The following is a 19,051-nucleotide window of genomic DNA, read 5'->3' on the forward strand; positions in this document are numbered from 1 at the left end:
GGTCTGATTTTTGGTATATAGGGATAACTTAGCAATACAATTTTTTTGACAAAATGTCACATGACCTCGGTGACCTTTCACCTCAAATAAACATATTTTTCCATAACTCAGTAACCACAAGTGCTACACCCTTCATGTATGGTATGATGGGACACCTTATGACGCCACATATTGTACCTCATTAATTATGTGCATATCTAATTTTGAGCGAGCCAATAGAACTAGAGGTCTGATTTTTGGTAGGGATAACTTAGCAATACAATTTTTTTGACAAAATGTCACGTGACCTCTGTGACCTTTGACCTCAAATATACATATTTGTTCATAACTCCGTAACCACAAGTGCTACACCCTTCATATATGGTATGATGGGACACCTTATGACGCCACATATTGTACTTCATTATTATGCACATATCTAATTTTGAGCGAGCCAATAGAGCTAGAGGTTTGATTTTTGGTATATAGGGATAACTTAGCAATACAATTTTTTTGACAAAATGTCACGTGACCTTGGTGACCTTTGACCTCAAATATACATATTTGTCCATAACTCAGTAACCACAAGTGCTACACCCTTCATATATGGTATGATGGGACACCTTATGACGCCACATATTGTACCTCATTAATTATGTGCATATCTAATTTTGAGCAAGTCAATAGAGCTAGAGGTCTGATTTTTGGTATATAGGGATGACTTAGCAATACAATTTTTTTGACAAAATGTCACGTGACCTCGGTGACCTTTGACCTCAAATATACATATTTTTCCATAACTCAGTAACCACAAGTGCTACACCCTTCATGTATGGTATGATGGAACACCTTATGGCGCCACATATTGTACCTCATTAATTATGTGCATATCTAATTTTGAGCGAGCCAATAGAGCTAGAGGTCTGATTTTTGGTATATAGGGATAACTTAGCAATACAATTTTTTTGACAAAATGTCACGTGACCTCGGTGACCTTTGACCTCAAATATACATATTTGTCCATAACTCACTAACCACAAGTGCTACACCCTTCATGTATGGTATGATGGGAACACTTATGACGCCACATATTGTACCTCATTTATTATGCACATATCTAATTTTGAGCGAGCCAATAGAGCTGGAGGTCTGATTTTTGGTATATAGGGATAACTTAGCAATACAATTTTTTTGACAAAATGTCATGTGACCTCGGTGACCTTTGACCTCAAATATACATATTTTTCCATAACTCAGTAACCACAAGTGCTACACCCTTCATATTTGGTATGATTGGACACCTTATGACACCACATACTGTACCTCAATAATTATGCACATATCTCATTCTGAGCAAGCCAATGGAGCTGGATGTCTGATTTTTGGTATATAGGGATGAGTATAGGAGAGAAATTTTTTGACCAAATGTCATGTGACCTCGATGACCTTTTACCTAAAATATATGTTTATGTCAATAAATAAGTAACCACAAGTGCTATGTCCTTTGTATTTAGTAGGATGGGAGACCTTATGACAACACACGCTTTACCTCATTAATTATGTACACATCTAATTCTGGGCAAGCGAATAGAGCTAGAGATCTGATTTTTTGGCATATAGGGATTAATTAGCAATATAATTTTTTTTTCAAAATGTCATGTGACCTCGATGACGTTTGACCTTGATTATACATATATATGCATATCTCAGTAACCACAAGTTCTATACCCTCCAATTTTGATAGGATATTAGACCTTAAGATGTCACATCTTGTACCTCATTTATAATGCGCATATGTATTTCTTGGCTGGCCAATACTGCTAGAGGTCTGATCTTTTTTCCCGATTTAGAACCATAACTTAGACATGCCTCATGTGTTTCAAATTGGGAACAACGACATAGACCTATGATAGACCTATGTGCCAATAGATCTCAACATATCAACATATACACTCCAGTGATACTTCTTAATGACCTTTTCCTGCCCCATCAAGACTAATACTCCTATTACAAGTGGGGACTATGTCATTGTAAATGACTTGTTGAGTTAATGGTTGTATCACAGTATTCGATATATCTAATTCTGTATTTTTTCCATTTTATATTCTGAATAATTACATTAAACATATTTCACTGTCTGCAGTACATTACATTTAAGTATTTTCACTTCCTGCACTTTATCCCTTTCACACATGTTCAAATATCTGACCAGAGAACAAACACTAAATAGTCCAGGATGGGAGCTACAGTGTCATTGACGCTATTTTTATTCACGCAATAGCTTGTCTTTTGTTTAAGGTAAAATGCACCTCAGGACGGATATTCAGACTCAAATTTTCACAATATCCTTCTAATCTACTGCTTATAAGGCTCATTTTAAAGCTTAGAATTGAGGAAGTAAAGTTTCCAATCTTCTTATTCTTGAAAATCAAAATGTAAAAATATTACCACCTTAAAGGGATACTTCAATAAATTTTACATGGGTGCCATTACCGTATCATATAGCCATGCCCGTTCCCCGATGAAGACAGCAAAAATAGTATGAGAATTGTCGCACCATATAATACACCATGATATTCCTAAACATTTGCAAAATCACCGTACCTGCCATGACCAAAACTTGATACCAACTGCATGATTTCATCTTTCCATGGAAGACATGTTGTTTTTAGATGAATATTGCAAAGTCTCTTTACACTCTAATATCATGGTGTTCTAGATTGAAGTATATCAACTAATCATCACTCAAAATTGAAATTTTCATTCTTCAGCTGCAGTCACTTGGCATTCTGAGAGCAGAAGTTTTATATAAAAGACTCTGGGTAAAGTATCAGAAAATTGCTAGACTTCAGTAAATAAGTTAAGCTCCTGAAGATATGCTAGTACACATGTGCCAAGCAATTAGACATCTAGTGCTGGAGCTGTAGGGAAGCCTGTGGCTGAATCATTGGGTTTGGTAATCCCCAGTAATTACCAACAGGTGCATACAATGGGCAGCAATTATTAAAAGCTATCGGCTAGGCTATTATCAGCTTAAAAAGTTTTGAGTTTTATACATACATCAAGGTTTGAAAATAATAATGACAGTTATATAGTGCTATAGGACTACTAATTTCTAGAAATTTGTCTCATAGGAGTACCACTCATTTGCCGTAATAGTCCTATTTACGTTTTCTCACTTTTAGCCATAGTTAACTTGTCACCTGGACGTTTTTATGAGAGGAAATGTGAGAGTGCTTTCCGTGACTTTTTCAAGTTAGTCAAAAACATCAGAAATTAGCTGTAAGGCAGGAACAACGATGGACTAGCAGATATTCTCTAATGACTGATTTCAAGGAACAGTAGTCCCACTGTCCAAGGTGCATTCCACCGTTAATTAAATATAGTCCAAAGATGTGAGCAAATTCATGTACAGATTCTGACAAATCAGCCATCAGTGTCCAGACATGGATGTAAGTGACCAGGGTATTAGACACAGTTAACACTTTGGTAGGATGATGAAATATAAACACCAAAGCATGAAATGTGGTTGTTGTGTACATGTATACAAAGCACTTTTACTTTTCATCGCATCTACCTTACCCAGGATAAATAGGTACATCTTGTACCTCAAAGCAGTATTGGTTCTTCATCCTTTAATTCAGCTTCTGTCTATTTGATGATGGATACAATGAGAATATAGAAAATCTATGAAAAAAAATTTGTTGAATTACAGGTGAACACATGTATACACATAGATTGGCATTAGGGCATTATTGCCATGGGACAGTTTTGAAATTGGCCACAATCTGTAAATCTCCTGACCAATTATTCCTACTTGAGAAATTATCATGTGTCAATGCAGATACACGGTCTGAAGCTTAAAGGCATAAATTCTCCAGCATACCTTCATTTCTCATCGTAGTATCCATGACAACATGGTGAAAACTTACCACCCATACAGAGAGTATCGTAATTCTCAAAGATGAAAGCCATGGATGTATTCAGTGTGGCTTTACATTGAGGAAGCAGTTTCTTTAAAGTTTATGATCCATATATGTATTTTACTGTCAACGGTTAGATAATGCAGCTATCAACTGTGCAGATGTAATTGACCCCACGGTGAATCAGTGAGATGTATAAAATCTGTAAATAATCCCCTAAAAGATCAACTCAAGCGGAAAAAACTTTTTAAAAGTCAAGGTATTATACGCACACTGTGCTCACCCATTGAAAGTTAAGTCGCATTGTACTGAAATTATGTCTGCATTGTGTGTTTATCATGATTATTTCAAGTCTATTATAGAATCTAAATGTTACATTTTGTGAATTGAAGCGAAATCTAACATAAACTACTGAAGCGAAATGGCTGTACGTATCCATTGGTGACAGAAAAGCTTCAATAGTATCCCTTAAAATTAGATTACCTGCTTTATGTACAATTTGGAAAGTGAAGTCATTGCACAGGCTTTACAGTGGATTGGAATTATCAGCATTTGTCAGGTCACACAACAAATTGATTCATGTTTTTTCAGAACAGATTCCGATTACCTAACATATTGTATGCAGCATTTGATCAGAGATGCATGCAGCGTTCATTAAACTCAAGGAATATGACTGTTCATAAATAATGTCTTTGTTTTCTAATTAATATTCAACAATAAATGTTTGTCAAAAATTTAAATTACAATTTTGGAAATTATGCATTTAGATCAACCAAAAATACAAGTGAATAGGTGACTGCTAATGTTATAATATACTCTAGAAAAGACATTTTTACAACTCAGACTGTAAGAAGTAACAACAGCCAGGTATGGAATTGCATGTCCAAATCTTTAACAGCAGTGTCCAATATGTTGTCCATGCTCATAGCTACATTTAGTAAACCTGCGAACAACCGTACAGATGATTGTCTCATTCATATTTTGAATACAGCTAAAGTGTCTCATGAAAGCCCACATGCATGTAAGGTGTTCTACAGTCGAAAACACAGACTTTGTCTTTTTCAATTTACAATATGTAATGATAGAAAAAGTCATCTGGCATAATATTTCCTGTGAAAATGAAAAAATGAGGGCGAACAGAAATAATCTTCAAGACGTCAACACCTACGCAAAGTTAGAGTGTACGTCTGAGTTTTGCCAGAGGGTTCTGCCTCAGCTGTGAAGTGTTTTGCAGATGAAAAGTGATAGGAGTATGTGTCATTTTATCTCTAATGATGCACGTGTGACTCAACAGATCTAGAATTGTTTGCAGATGAATATGTTGCCACCCAATGGTTCAGTACTGGTGAGTCCCACAGAGGGCATAAATAATCCTACCAAAGAGGCAAAGCGGGTAAATTATCTCTTGCATCAAGGATCGTCTTATCAATGCATGTTGACGATTCTCAGTTCACAAAACTCAAAATTCTGACACTGATTTCAAATTTCTACATTGTGAAATTTTTTCAATACAAATATTGCAAAATAAAGTTTTGATATACCGTTAAGAGCCAGTAGCTTTAACATGCTTTCGGGAGTAGAAAAAGAATTTGCAAGTGACATGAAAAACAGAAAATAGTGAAAAAATCATCCAAAGTTACAGTTACTGTTCCTGTAAGTATACAGTCATTTACCTTTAGGATTATCCATACATGTATGTCTGAAATTTTGCTGACTTTTAGTGAGAATCCAATAAAAAGAAACTTGAAGCATTACTTTTTAAAGGGGGCTGTGCTTTGCTTAATTCATCAATCAGAAAATTATGCTTCTCATGCCAAGGTTATCTAAAATTTGACACTCAAAATAGCAAGGAAAAGTTATAACTTCTTATTTTTGTTCGTTGATGAAAACATTAGATTAAAAGTTTATACAAATATTGCAAATAAACTGATAATAATTTTCTAACATTTATTCAAAGTCAATAGTGAACTCAACAAGTTGTTAAATACATCAGTTCTGTTCAGAGATTTCTGGCGCAGATAAATTCTTGTCATTTACAGTCTCTACACTGTGGAGGCCCAATTTTCTAATTCGGCCACTCAGGGCTTCATACTGTCTTCGGTTCTACTATACACATGACCTGGCTCACTCGCAAATTATTCCACCAGGAAATGAAGCAAAACATCCAAAAAACTACGGGAGGCAATCACTCTCTCTAATTATATGAAGCCTTTCACAGATTGCTCCCAGGCGCATTGGTTTCAAGCCGAGATGGGAAAAAAAGTGGTTGATACAAGAAAGCAGTGATCGGTAGAGATTGTAGATTCATAAGTCTGGTAGAGAACATCATGCATTGTGACTGCGATAGGTTACATAAAATTTATGAATTAAGTATCATTAATATAATAAATGGAATTTTATAGATCCAATAGGCATGTGATTAATTTATAGTGTACACTGATGTTTAAGATTATTAATTACTAAAAAACTAATTTCATCGTGTTTTTTATACTCTGCCCAGGGTCCCCACACTGCAGAAAGTCCTGTAAAGTTTTAAACTATCCGAAATAGTCCTTGAAAATGAAATTAAGTGTTGGAATTTGATAATCCATTCATAATTTCCATAAAATGATGAGATGATCCATTGTGGTATCATTAAATTTAGTCTGATATGAAAAGTGATATGTGAAAATTGAAAAATGGTACCAAATGGTATGCTGAATCTCAAAATGTCCATGAACATTGCTGTAACAATATTTAAAAGTCCGTAGATTTACAGTGATTGTGAGTATATGGACCCCTTATGTCCTTTAATGTGAAGCCCTTCATAACAACGATGAGGATTTGTGGTCAGAGCATGCTGTGGTTGAACATACAACTGCTAAATGGCATCCCTTGTACTGTCAGATACACTGTCAATGATAATGCGCCACATGTGTTCCTATGACAAAGAAAATATCACGTCACTGGACAACCCTTTCAATTATCTGCTAATATTTCACCTATTTCTTTGACTTCAAGTAAATAGAGTTGTTGTATCCAAGCAAGACTAATGGATCTAGCAAGATTGATGTGAAAACTACACGATTCCTGAGAAAATACATGTAGCGATGTAATGATTGACTGTGTTTGTATTATTCTTACAAACATGTCATTGATGTTAAAGCTCATCATTAGTAATGCATTTTCCTATGACACTGAAAAGCAATGCACACCTGTTTGAACACATACAGTGTATCTATTTGTCCATAAAATTTGAACTGTCACAGATTACCAAGTATATGTATTGTTGTCATCAACAGACCTCCACAACGTGTAGTCTGTCACTCTGTGACTACATTCATCAGATATTGCACATCACAATACAGTTACGTTCAAGTCCCTTCGTGAGACAAAAGGGTCAGGAAATGCATGAAGCCTGTATCAGGGAAACCCTTTCCTCGACACGTCCCATCCATTAAAATACGATGATTAAATTCATGACATAATTTGCTTTAATTCCCCAATATTTGTGCAAAATAACTGGAATTCTATAAGTTCTCTGAATGAACACGAAAAATACAATATTTTCTTATGTATCTTTGTTCCCAAGAATGTATGCGTATACCAAATTGTTTGTCGTCGGAAGACTACAGAAAAATTGTTCCTTGACACTTGTTGCTGGGCAAGAAAGAGTAACTATGGCTGGAAAACAGTATGATATTGATTCAAAAACCAAAATAAATCTGATGTTTGAAGCTGCCATCCTGTCTTTCTCTAAGACAGATCCAACTGTAACTGTGCACACACCCTGCAGGACAAATTGACTACTGGCAAAATACTACAGATTTTATCTGATTGTTTTGAACCTGGGATAGAGAAAATTATATAATCTCAATGATTGTATCTTTGACACAAATCTCCCGTCAGGATGGGAAAATAACATGAAAACAAGATTTGCACACACAGGACAATATCAAAGATAAATTTGCCCTGTGAGATACAATTAACTGATGAAGCATATTTGATTGCACAAAGGATAACTAGATACCGTTGTCATGGCAATGAGGATGAAGTTGATTATTCAGCAGACCTGGTTGCTAGGGAATACCTAATTGTGTGATAAAGTAAAGTCTTCGGTTAAATCTTCATAATGATCAACAAGTCGTTATGTTTCTCTTTGTGTTTGTTTCTTGTGAAGGTTGCTTAGCAGCTCCCGTTTCCTATTCCATCATTTGCACAGTGTACATAATCTGTCAACACTTTCATCTTCCGTTATCCTTGTGGAGAGGTCTAAGTCCTTTCCTGTGTAAAGGGAAGAAAAAATTGAAGACAAGTATCTGTATTTATAAAAAATTGAAGAATTGTTCGTGATCTGTGTATGCAGACAGTTTTACAAGATGATTCAAAATGATTTCCCAATGAAAACTTGGTTCATGACGATATGCGCAGTTAGATTAAGAAAAAATTATTAAACCACCTCAGTGATGGGTATACTACGAGATTTTGACCGTACCAGTTTGCGACATACATGCACAAGTAATAACTAGTGCATATATATATGGAGTGAACTGGTCAAAACTGAGTGATATAGCCATTGCTGAGATGGTTTACTGTCGTTAAAATTCTGGCATTAAATGTCAAACAAGGAATTTTTCTCTTGCTGCGAGCTCACTTGTTCTAATGTGCTATATCGCTAATATATCACAGTTATTTTTGATTCAGCCAATCAGATCACTCTATCGCCATCAATATACTGGTATAATATGATACTGTATATTCAAAGGTTGATTCATATCAAATTTGTTGAAAAAACTTAATATTGAACATGATAAATATTGCAACATATGTTACTGTAGATTAGTTTTTGCAACATTATTTATTTAGCATTCTTTGTTTGCTGAAACAAGGATAGGTACCTTAATTTATTAAAGCCAAGAATAGTATATTGAGGAGTAACATAAATATTTTCAAAAATGCCCTGGTATTATTGGATTGAAAAAGATGGATGTCAAATCTCCTTTAAATTGAATATCCATGAGTAAGAACTTGAATCCGGACGTGATAAAAGTTATTCTCTTGGGTAAAATTGTTCAAAATCACCATGAAAGTCTAAATACATGGAATATCACTGTAACATTTGCAATTATTATCGAGTTAGGTCTGTAAAAATCACCATGTCTGTGTACATGCCAGCGAGAAAAGTCAGTGAAAATTAGGATAAAATGAACATCTTAAGGGGCCTTTAAATGGTCAATTGTGCTAAAATATGCCATGTGGTACCTACCCTTTCATCAACATGAGTTGGTCCAAATCTAATGTAATCAGTGGTGACTGTGGTTCTTTTTCAGGGAATTTAGGGTGAAAAGGTAAATTGTTAGCCTCAAATTGTCAATTCAATCATATATATCATACATCATTGGAGATATACCGGTACGTAAATGCTGTAAACTCTCATTTGACATCATAGCGATGGATGAATGTGGCAGGAATAGGTTCAATCATCCAAATGCCATTTCACATCCTGCAATTTTCTTTGCCACCGAACGTTAAAAAGCAAGATTTTTTTTTCTAAAAATGATATCAGTGTGGGCATGCTGCTGCTGTTGAGTTTCTCAACAGATCAGTGCATGCTTTGTTCCTGATCAAGCTAATTTGGTAAAGTAGACGGCATTGGCTGATCTGCCTGTTGCCCAGCAACCAACACGTTTACTATCTGCCCAAATTGTTCAATATTGAGAAAAGACCTTGGTAATGTTTCTTTTGAAATATTTATTATCTTTTGCAGAAAGTCAGATCTTTTATTTTAAAGTGGTTACCAGCTCACTTTTCATTCATTTTTAGAAAAAATTATAAACTGCTCGGAGGCTAAAATGGCATGTTATTGGTTTTTTTCTCTCCTACATATATAAATGTACCAGTGTCAGAACTGTTCATTTTAAAAGGCTTTGTCACATCATCTAGCTCAAATTTCACATCGGAACTCAAATGTCACAATTCTATACTGCAATCTAAATCACACAATACATGTATATGTAGGTGCGTTAGTATTACCTCTTTTGACAACAACACTACCAGAGCGTGCTTTCAAAAGAGAAAGCCGGCGGCAATAATAAACAAATCAGGACTATTTAAATTCTGCTTTATTCACTGTATGTATTCCTCAATATACCCTAAGTAACTTTCAACATTTTCAGTGATTCTTTCAAAGCGTTCATTTCTCAAAAAAACTTCTAGTGAAATACTGTAATGCTCCTATGAACGTCTTTGTGTCTCACTGAAAATAATATCACCATAGTATACAAAAGAGTTTGCATAGGGTAAGTCCCCGCGGACGAAGTCCGGCGGGGACTTATAGATTGGGTCCCGTCTGTGCGTCCGTCCGTCCGTCCGTCCGTCCGTCCGTCCGTCATCAACAGTTTCTCAGACACTGCTGAACCAATTTCGTTCAAACTTGGCACAAAGGCATAGCACTATGACCTACAGATGCATGTCGATTTATTTTGTGATACGATCGAATTTGGCCGCATGGCCGGCCATTTTGTTGCGATTTTTCATGTCTTTGTACCATAACTCAGACATCCTTGAGCAGATTATGTTCAAACTTGGCACAAAGGCATAACACTATGGCTTTCATATCCATGTCAAATAATTTTGCGATATAATCCAATATGGGCGCGAGGCGGCCATTTTGTTGCGATTTTTCATGTCTTTGGACCATAACTCAGACATCCTTGAACAGATTCTGTTCAAACTTGGCACAAAGGCATAACATTATGGCCTACATGTGCATGTCAAATTACTTTGCGATACGATCCAATATGGCCGCAAGGCGGCCATTTTGTTTGCGATTTTTCGTGTCTTTGAACCATAACTCAAACATCCTCGAACTGATTCTGTTCAAACTTGGCACAAAGGCATAACACTATGGCCTACACATGCATGTCAAATTATATTGCGATACGATCCAATATGGGCGTGAGGCGGCCATTTTGTTGCGATTTTTCATGTCTATGGACCATAACTCAGACATTCTTGAACCGATTCTGTTCAAATTTGGCACAAAAGCAAAACAGTATGCCCTTCATATGAACACCAATTTATTTTGTGAAATGATCCAATATGCCTGACAGGTGGCCATTTTTTGCGATTTTTTCATGTCTTTGAACCGTAACTCAAACATCCTTGAACCGATTTTGTTCAAACTTGGCACAAAGGCAAAGCACGTACTATGGCATGCATATGCATGTATCAATTAACCATGCGATAGGATCCAATAATGCTGCCTGCCATTTTGTTGGAATTTTGCATGTCTTTGAAGCATAATTCAAAGGTCATTACACCCATTTTGTCCAAACTTGGCACAAAGATCAAGCACTATGGCATACATGTCAATTTACTTCATGACATGTTCCAATATGGCTGCCAGATTGTAAATTTTTTTCCAATATCTCTGCCCAATGGTCTTTTTTGGATTTTTTCATGTCTTTGAGGCTTAATCATATGCAAATATTCCTTAACCAATGTTGTTGAGACTTGGTACAAAGATAAAGTACTATGGCATACATATGCATGTCTACTAATTTGTGCTATGATCCATATGGTCAATAGACAGCCATTTGATTTCAATTTTGGTGTGATTTTTTATGTCTTTGAAACATAAACATAGGTCACTGTCCCTCGATGGACTGATTTTGTTCAAACGTGATACGAAGATAAAATACTATGGCTGCATTCTTGTGCACATTAAATTGTTTCATTATATGATCCGCAATGGCTGATGGCTGATTACAACAACATACCCAATCCCATAGCATTTCGAAAATTCCACCAAACCATGTGTATAGTATGTGCCGTCATGACACTAGAGGCAGTGAGGGCATCGTTATGTGTGATGTAATCAAAAGTTCCTTTAGTGGTCATTACTGGCAGAGATGAGTCATTTATTGAACGTTCCTCAGATTGCATCAATGTCATTCCACAGCGACCTAGACCACAGCTACCTAGACACCAAGATTGTAACAAAATGGACAAGCGGGGACTGTGTCATCAACGATGACTTGTATTAAAGGTAACCCTGTCTCCCCTGTATCAATGTGTGGAAGTCCAGCTTTGCTATAGGTATTAAACTATGGGATTGTGCTATTTTGCTGTGAAGGGGTTAAAATTTGACTGGTACATGCATCTGTACGTTGCTTGGTGTTACTGTTACTTTCTCAGTTATTGTTGCCTAGCAACCATTCAGCTGTATATAAATACATCAGCATTCTTGTGGTTTCAATAACATGGCGGGGGCAAATAGTGTGAAGAGTCACAATGGGTAGCAGGGTTTTAGAAACTGATACATGTTGAAATATGTGTATTGCTCATTACAGGGTAATGGAGCCAGCCAGGGCTATGCAGCACTATACCACTAGTACAGTGCAGCATTTAAAGAGCGTCACAGCTTGCTGTCAGCTGGTCCCCAGTTGATGAAAAATTGATGAAAAATTAACTTCCTAGAGTTGTCCTGATCTCAAAGTTCACATCCAACCATATAGGCACAACTTATAATATTCCGTAAAATCCTGCTCTGTTCAAATACTTCTTGCTCTTGCAAATATTTCAATAACTTGTTCTGAAGAAAAACAAATTGAATATATTGGACCTTGACAATGTTATCATCACAGCTGTACAGACATGAAAATCATAAAATTTTTCCTGAAGTAATTATGATATTTTAGTTTATTTACAGTTTGGGCTGAGAGAGTGTAGGATTACTCTGACAAGCATTTTCACTGAGATAGTGTTATTGATATACATGTGCTCAATACTGCATTGATAAGAAAATTACCACCTGAAGACAGGCACTCTAAAATACCTACCGAATCTGTGGGTGTTGCCCTTAATCCTTTGAGTGTCAAAGTCAATTTTTATTATCTATATAAAATGTACCCTAGTCAAATTTTTTCAGATTTTGGCCAAAATTTTGATGAAAAACTGTAGCCAATGAAATGTGATGTCCGTTTGGTCTAAAATTATCAAAAAAAAATACAGAAAATTTCATAAAAATTGTAAAATGTTGCACCAAAATTTGGTGCGAAAAATTACAGCACTCAAATCTTTAATGAGACATTACTGGACTTACTACATCTTCCGGTATATCAACTACATCATGCAAAGTTCTTAACATAACTGTCTGATTCCTTTGTTCAATATTATCAGCGCACATTTCTTTCAGGAATAGAAATGTTCAAAAGAGAAATGATATTATAGATAAATGGTATAAAGATTTTATTTGAAAGGAAGCAGTGTCCGAAAACACTAAAAAAACCCAAGTCACTATTAGCAAGGTGCTCCGTAAATTAATCAGCAATATGATATGCCTTTGGAAGAGATACAGGCGTCATTTTATAGAGTACATTATATAATATATGATGATGTTTCAAACCAACATTTTGAAGTGTAGACATCCCTTGTAGTGGAACAATAGTAAGAAAAATTGATGCAGTGTAATATTAGAAATACATACAAGTATTTGAAATATTTAGTACAGTGCAATATCATAATGTGGATTATGTTATTCAGATCTTAAAATGTTGTATAAGAGTAAATTAATGTGTGAAAAATTTTTCATAAATTCTTACAAATATGAATTGTTTTTTGTATTTTTACTTGTAGGTCCAAACAGCTCATCAAAGATGCTATATTGGACAACGATTTCACCAAGAACCTGGATGTATCACAAGTTCGTGAGATTGTTGACTGCATGTATCTGAAAACCTTCCAGAAGGGCCAGTTGGTTATCAAGGAGGGAGATGCTAGCGCTCACTTCTACGTTGCCGCTGGTGAGAACAACCCTATTTTAAGTAATCATTTGGTATAGTCTGCAAAAAGACAATGTGAAAAAGCTTATTCCATACATATGTAGGAATGTTTGGGAGTTGTAGCTTAACAGATTGATCGATATCCATCTCCATACATAAGTACATGCTGGCAAAGTCCCCCATTGAAAATATTTGGTAAGCCCTATGATTTCTCTCATTGTCAGGCTAGTGTGTAAGAATAAGGCACCTTCTTTTACCCAGACACCCCAACCTTTATCTGGACCCCCCCCCCCCCCCCCCCCCCCCATTAGTAAATAAGTCCATCCTCTTTTCTGTCAATTGTCAGGTTTTGCTCACGTATTTCCATCCCTATTTTCTAATGTAGAGGTCCGACTTTGCCGTAGAAAAACAACAGGGCTGTATCATATTTTGATAGTGCACAGTTGCACTCATTTAATTGATGGTAAATTGATGAGTGTGATAATGAAGTGATTCATCATACTTAAATTGACAGTCTGATGAAAAAAAATAAGCAGAAGAGAGCCTAGGGATGAGTGATGTTACTGTGTCATTTCCTGTTATCACTTTACTGTCTGCAAATGAAAAATTGTCATCATATCCACGAGTATATATTTGTAAAATCTAAACCAGGCACAAGGTACAATATAGACAAGGTACAAGGTACAATATAGACAATTATGCCATGAAGTATTACCGATTACGGGCTTTTTTAACGTTCACTTATCGTATTGTATTAAAGTTGTGATCCAATATTTGATAGAAGCTCAACAGCAACATTGAAAAGACACTGAGAAACGATGCTTTCTGGTCAAAATCACTGTTTGTGATGCAATATATTATTCAGCGATTTCCCTATCACCAATATTCTGAATTTCTGAGTGTTAATCATCTAAATTGAAAATTCCATACACCTGTGTTTCCCAGAGGGTGAGTTGGAAGTCAGTAAGGGCAATAAAGTGCTAGGCACGATGGGATCTGGTAAAGTATTTGGTGAGCTGGCTATTCTCTACAACTGTACCAGGACAGCATCCGTCAAAGGTAAGACCAACTTTAAGAATATTTTTATTAGTTTTGGCAAGTACATAGTTGACAACAGAACTGCTTAATTTCTCAATTTGCTGAATTTTTGTTTTTTTGACTGGTTGATCAATTTCCGAAGTAATTTATGTGATTGTTTCACTTTGGATTGAATTATAAATTGATTTATTAGCAGGCTAATTGCAAGGACCATCAACTGGAAAACTGTCTTTATGTCATTGAGGCAGGAGTTAAATTAAGCTGTCACAGGGTTGTTGATAGATTGAAGACCTCCCAATGATTTATAGTGTTTGCAGTTTGGAATGAAAATTGTACAATATTTAATAACCACCTGGCAACATACAAAGTACTGTATGCTTAGCATGCTATGGTATGTTCAAACAGAAAGAACGGGAGATAAACCTCGATCGAGAGAGAGAGAGCGAGAGAGAGAGATCGAGAGAGAGAGAGAGAGAGAGAGAGAGAGAGAGAGAGAGAGAGAGAGAGAGATGACCCTCAAGAGACTCTAGACATGCTGAAGAACATTAAAGAATCTACAGCTGATGACTTGAATGTGTGATAAAATTAACTCAAGTCAACGGTGACAGCAGACCAGATTGTTAAGCATTTGGAATTCAGTAGTAAAATAACACTTTAATCAGGAGTGGCTTTGATTGACAGGTCAAGTTCAGCTTTTCGATTGATTGATTGATTGATTGATTTGCTTGCTAAGTATGCTACAGTCTGTTCAGTGTCTTGATTTTGTGTTTGATTGAGGGGGTACATGTTTATCGGATGATGTACATTGACATAATATGAGTTTCATTGATTAATCTGCTCTCCGTGTGCCTTGTTTTGCCTGCCAGCTGTGACTGATGCCAAAATCTGGGCGATAGACAGAAAAGCTTTCCAAATGGTGATGATGAAGACAGGAATACAGAGACAAGAGGAAAATATACGGTTCCTGAAAAGGTAGGTCAGCTTAGGTTCAAAGGTCAAAGATCATAGGTCAATTAGTTTGCATATGAAAGTCAATTCTTATATTAATATTTCATTCTTTCTCTGGTAAAGTTGTTTTCCAAATGGCTCAATTTGCATGGATAAACTATCAAAGGTCACTTTGGAAGAAATTTGCAAACATTAAAGAGGTTACCAAATTGAAGGTTACGTTGCAATGAAATTCAACAAATACCAGTATATGAACCCATATTCTTTATGCCAAGTATAAAAATTTGTAAAAATCTTCTTTTAAGTAATTTGAAGTGCTGTGCAACACTTAAAACATATGTCAACCAAGCAGATGCATTTCTCTCAACATGTTGGTATTTATTGAAATTAAAAAGGACAGAACCCATGAGGATAATGTCACATGGCTGTTAGATTATGAAATAATTTACTATTCCACCTAACCCCAAAGGTGATTTGTCTCTTTACAATGACCTTCTTTTGAAATTTATGTCTGTACAGATAGCTTAGTTGTACTGTATGCCAGCCTGAAGGTTTATGATGAACTTTCAGGCCTTGAGACTTTGTGACATAAATTTGTTGAAATTCATTTTAATTAACCCTCTGAGCTCTAAAGTCAAATTTTGTCCCCTTTATAAAATTCACTTCAGCCAGATTTTTGCCAAAATTTTAATAAAAATCTGTAGCCAATAAAATGTGATGTCCATTTGGTCCAAGATTATCAAAAAACTACAGAAAAATTAGTAAAAATTGCTCTAAAATTTTGGTTTGAAAAAATTACAGCAGTTTGCTAGTCTAGTGATGTGTGCAAAGGTTGTGATAAACTACACCTGAGAGAGAAACATAACTTTTGTGAAATTAAATTTTACTTTTACCTCAGTGATTAGTTTTTCTTTAGCTTTTGTGTTTGTTTTTCGTGTCTGTTTTTAGTGTTCCACTTCTCAAGCACCTGTCGGCAGAAAATCTCTCCAAGCTTGCAGACAGCCTGGAGATCGACTTCTTCCATGAAAACGAATACATTATCAGGGAAGGGGCGACTGGAGATACATTCTACATCATCAGCAAAGGAACAGTAAGTTGTCATCCATTGAAGCCTAATTTCACACATTTTCATTTGCAATTTGTGAAAGTCAAGATGATAAAAATATGTTAGTGGTATCGTGACAAGATTGAGTCACCATTTTGAATTGCCTAGAAATCGAATACTTTTTCTGACTTTTTTTTGCTGAAAGGGAACTTTTATGCATAGAGGGACCTTTGAAGGGTAGCTGAAGTTCTGTTCTGATCTTATAGAACATTTCGCACGTAGTTTTTGATGTTTTTGAAAATACGTTTGCCCAACAGCAAAATTTGTTTAAAGCGTAATGCTCTTAATTGGGTCAAAACTTCTATTCATGTTTCCTCAAAGAGACCTCAAGCCATTTTGCTTTCAACGTAAAACGAGAAGAAATTTCAATCTGAACAAACTTATCAACTACAAGCAAATGTGGGGAAAATTTTACTGAAGTATAGAATGAAAATGCATGCATCCACCATTGTCTTTGTTGACTCTCTGCATGAAATATTGTGTATTTTCATTAATATGTAACTTCATATCTTTAAAATGATTCCCATGTCAGCTGTGATGCATACCGGTAAAATTTCTAGCCGTTTATTTTTTTAGTTCTAAAATCTATTCCTGAGGCAGAGTTTCTTCCATAAGCATTAGTGGACTATTTTGTTAAATCAGGCAATATTACCAAAGGCATTGTAGGCCTAAGACACGCTAATGGGCCGATATTTGAGACTTAGACGACATTCAGGATTATGTTAGGCTAACGACATGGAGGAATATAAGACACAGGCCATTAGAGAGACATAATCTGGTTGAATGCACATTGTTATTTGAAGCCACAATTATCTTTTGCAGGGAATCAGAGTTCAATAGGTCGATCACTGTGACTTCATTCCACGGTGGGTTTGATTTAAAGGTCTCTCTACGCGGTAAACGCAGAAAAATATTTTTCAACCCAGATTCCATTACAGTCGGTTGACATACAGGTCAAAGAAAATGAGCAAAAATATAGTTTCCCAGTGTGAAATATCATTGTTTGTCAGTATCGGGTTATAACGTGCATCTTAGTTATGTGGTTAGATTAAAGGTGGATCAAGTGATGGAATTTGTACATGATATTTCAAGGGACATTACAAGGAACGTGTGCTGTTTTTAATACCCAGGTTTTGCATCCATTTTCCCCCAGGCAGTGCATGACTGACATTCCCAGTTGGATGTACCGTATAAGCTGTTTTCCAGATGTAATGGCATCTGATACAATACATAATGAATGCTTAGGTGACTGAAATGCCAGAGATATTAACTGTTGAGCCTGTTCTGATCCAGATTGTGAATAATTTTGGTCTTTGCTTCGGAAAAGTTTGGTCTCTGTGTTGAGGAAGGAGCGGAAGATTCAGTTAATAGCCTTAGTAGCTGTAACTTTTGATGATTTTTTTTCTTTTTTTAAATTTTTTATGTCAAGTGCAAGTTCTTGTTCTACTTCCTGCTCCCCAGTGCGTGTTGAGATCCACAGTCTTCAGATTTTCAACACAGCGTGCGTACAATGTATTACAGGTACCTGCAGTATTATTGTTTACATTGGAATTCTAGTCCGGAAAAAAAATTCACTGGTCAACAATATCAGTGCAGTTAACACATGTACAGGCTTAGTTGACAAGCTGAATACTGTGTATTTCAACATGCTTTGGGAAGTAGAACAAGAAACTTGTTGATATTAAAAACAAAAATAGTGAAAAAATCATCAAATGTTACAGCTTGAGTCCCTTGATATCCTTCACCCTTTTCCGAACACCCAACCCCCAAAAGTGTTTTTACGGTCGAATATTAATTACACTTTGCAGAATTTACCTGTACATGAAAATTGGAAAAAACTAGTGTCTAGAAAACAGAATCCTAATCATGTTTTTGTCATTTTGGACTCCTTTATGAAAAAATATTACTTATTGTGCTGAAGATTTGAAAAATTATGAATATGTTGTTTTTTTGGATCATACAAATTCACATCAAAAAAGTACCCAAGCTGCTGTGATCACATTTTCACACCCCTCATTTGTCACACATCAAACCAAAGTAAAAGATCAGTAAAAAAATTAATATTATAGTTTCTGCGTGCAAGTTGGGCAATTTTTCATTTGTTGAGTTGCAAACAATATTTCCAGTGAAAGCAACGTAGGAGACATGTATTTGTGACAACCAGTGATCAAGGATCTCAATGTCACGTACTGATAGTATTTCAACAGTATAATGCAATATGCCAACAGGGATATGAAATGTAATTGAATTTCAACAGGCTGTAATTTCATTTTGATCAGGTCTCTGGGTATAGA

General features: G+C 35.8%; 1 protein-coding gene across 8 annotated transcripts in view; it reads left to right on the forward strand.

Moving 5' to 3' along the window:
* LOC139122536 (cGMP-dependent protein kinase 1-like) overlaps positions 1-19,051 on the forward strand; it is a 181,844-nt gene that overhangs the window by 140,984 nt on the left and 21,809 nt on the right. For all 8 annotated transcript variants that reach the window (XM_070688016.1, XM_070688015.1, XM_070688017.1 and 5 more), the window contains 4 exons: positions 13,521-13,687; positions 14,612-14,725; positions 15,571-15,676; positions 16,601-16,742. In XM_070688016.1, coding sequence (XP_070544117.1) covers positions 13,521-13,687; positions 14,612-14,725; positions 15,571-15,676; positions 16,601-16,742 — 529 coding nt within the window. The remainder of the gene's footprint in view (positions 1-13,520; positions 13,688-14,611; positions 14,726-15,570; positions 15,677-16,600; positions 16,743-19,051) is intronic.

The sequence above is a fragment of the Ptychodera flava genome, chromosome 22 (genome assembly GCF_041260155.1).
Source record: "Ptychodera flava strain L36383 chromosome 22, AS_Pfla_20210202, whole genome shotgun sequence".
Lineage (NCBI taxonomy): Eukaryota > Metazoa > Hemichordata > Enteropneusta > Ptychoderidae > Ptychodera > Ptychodera flava.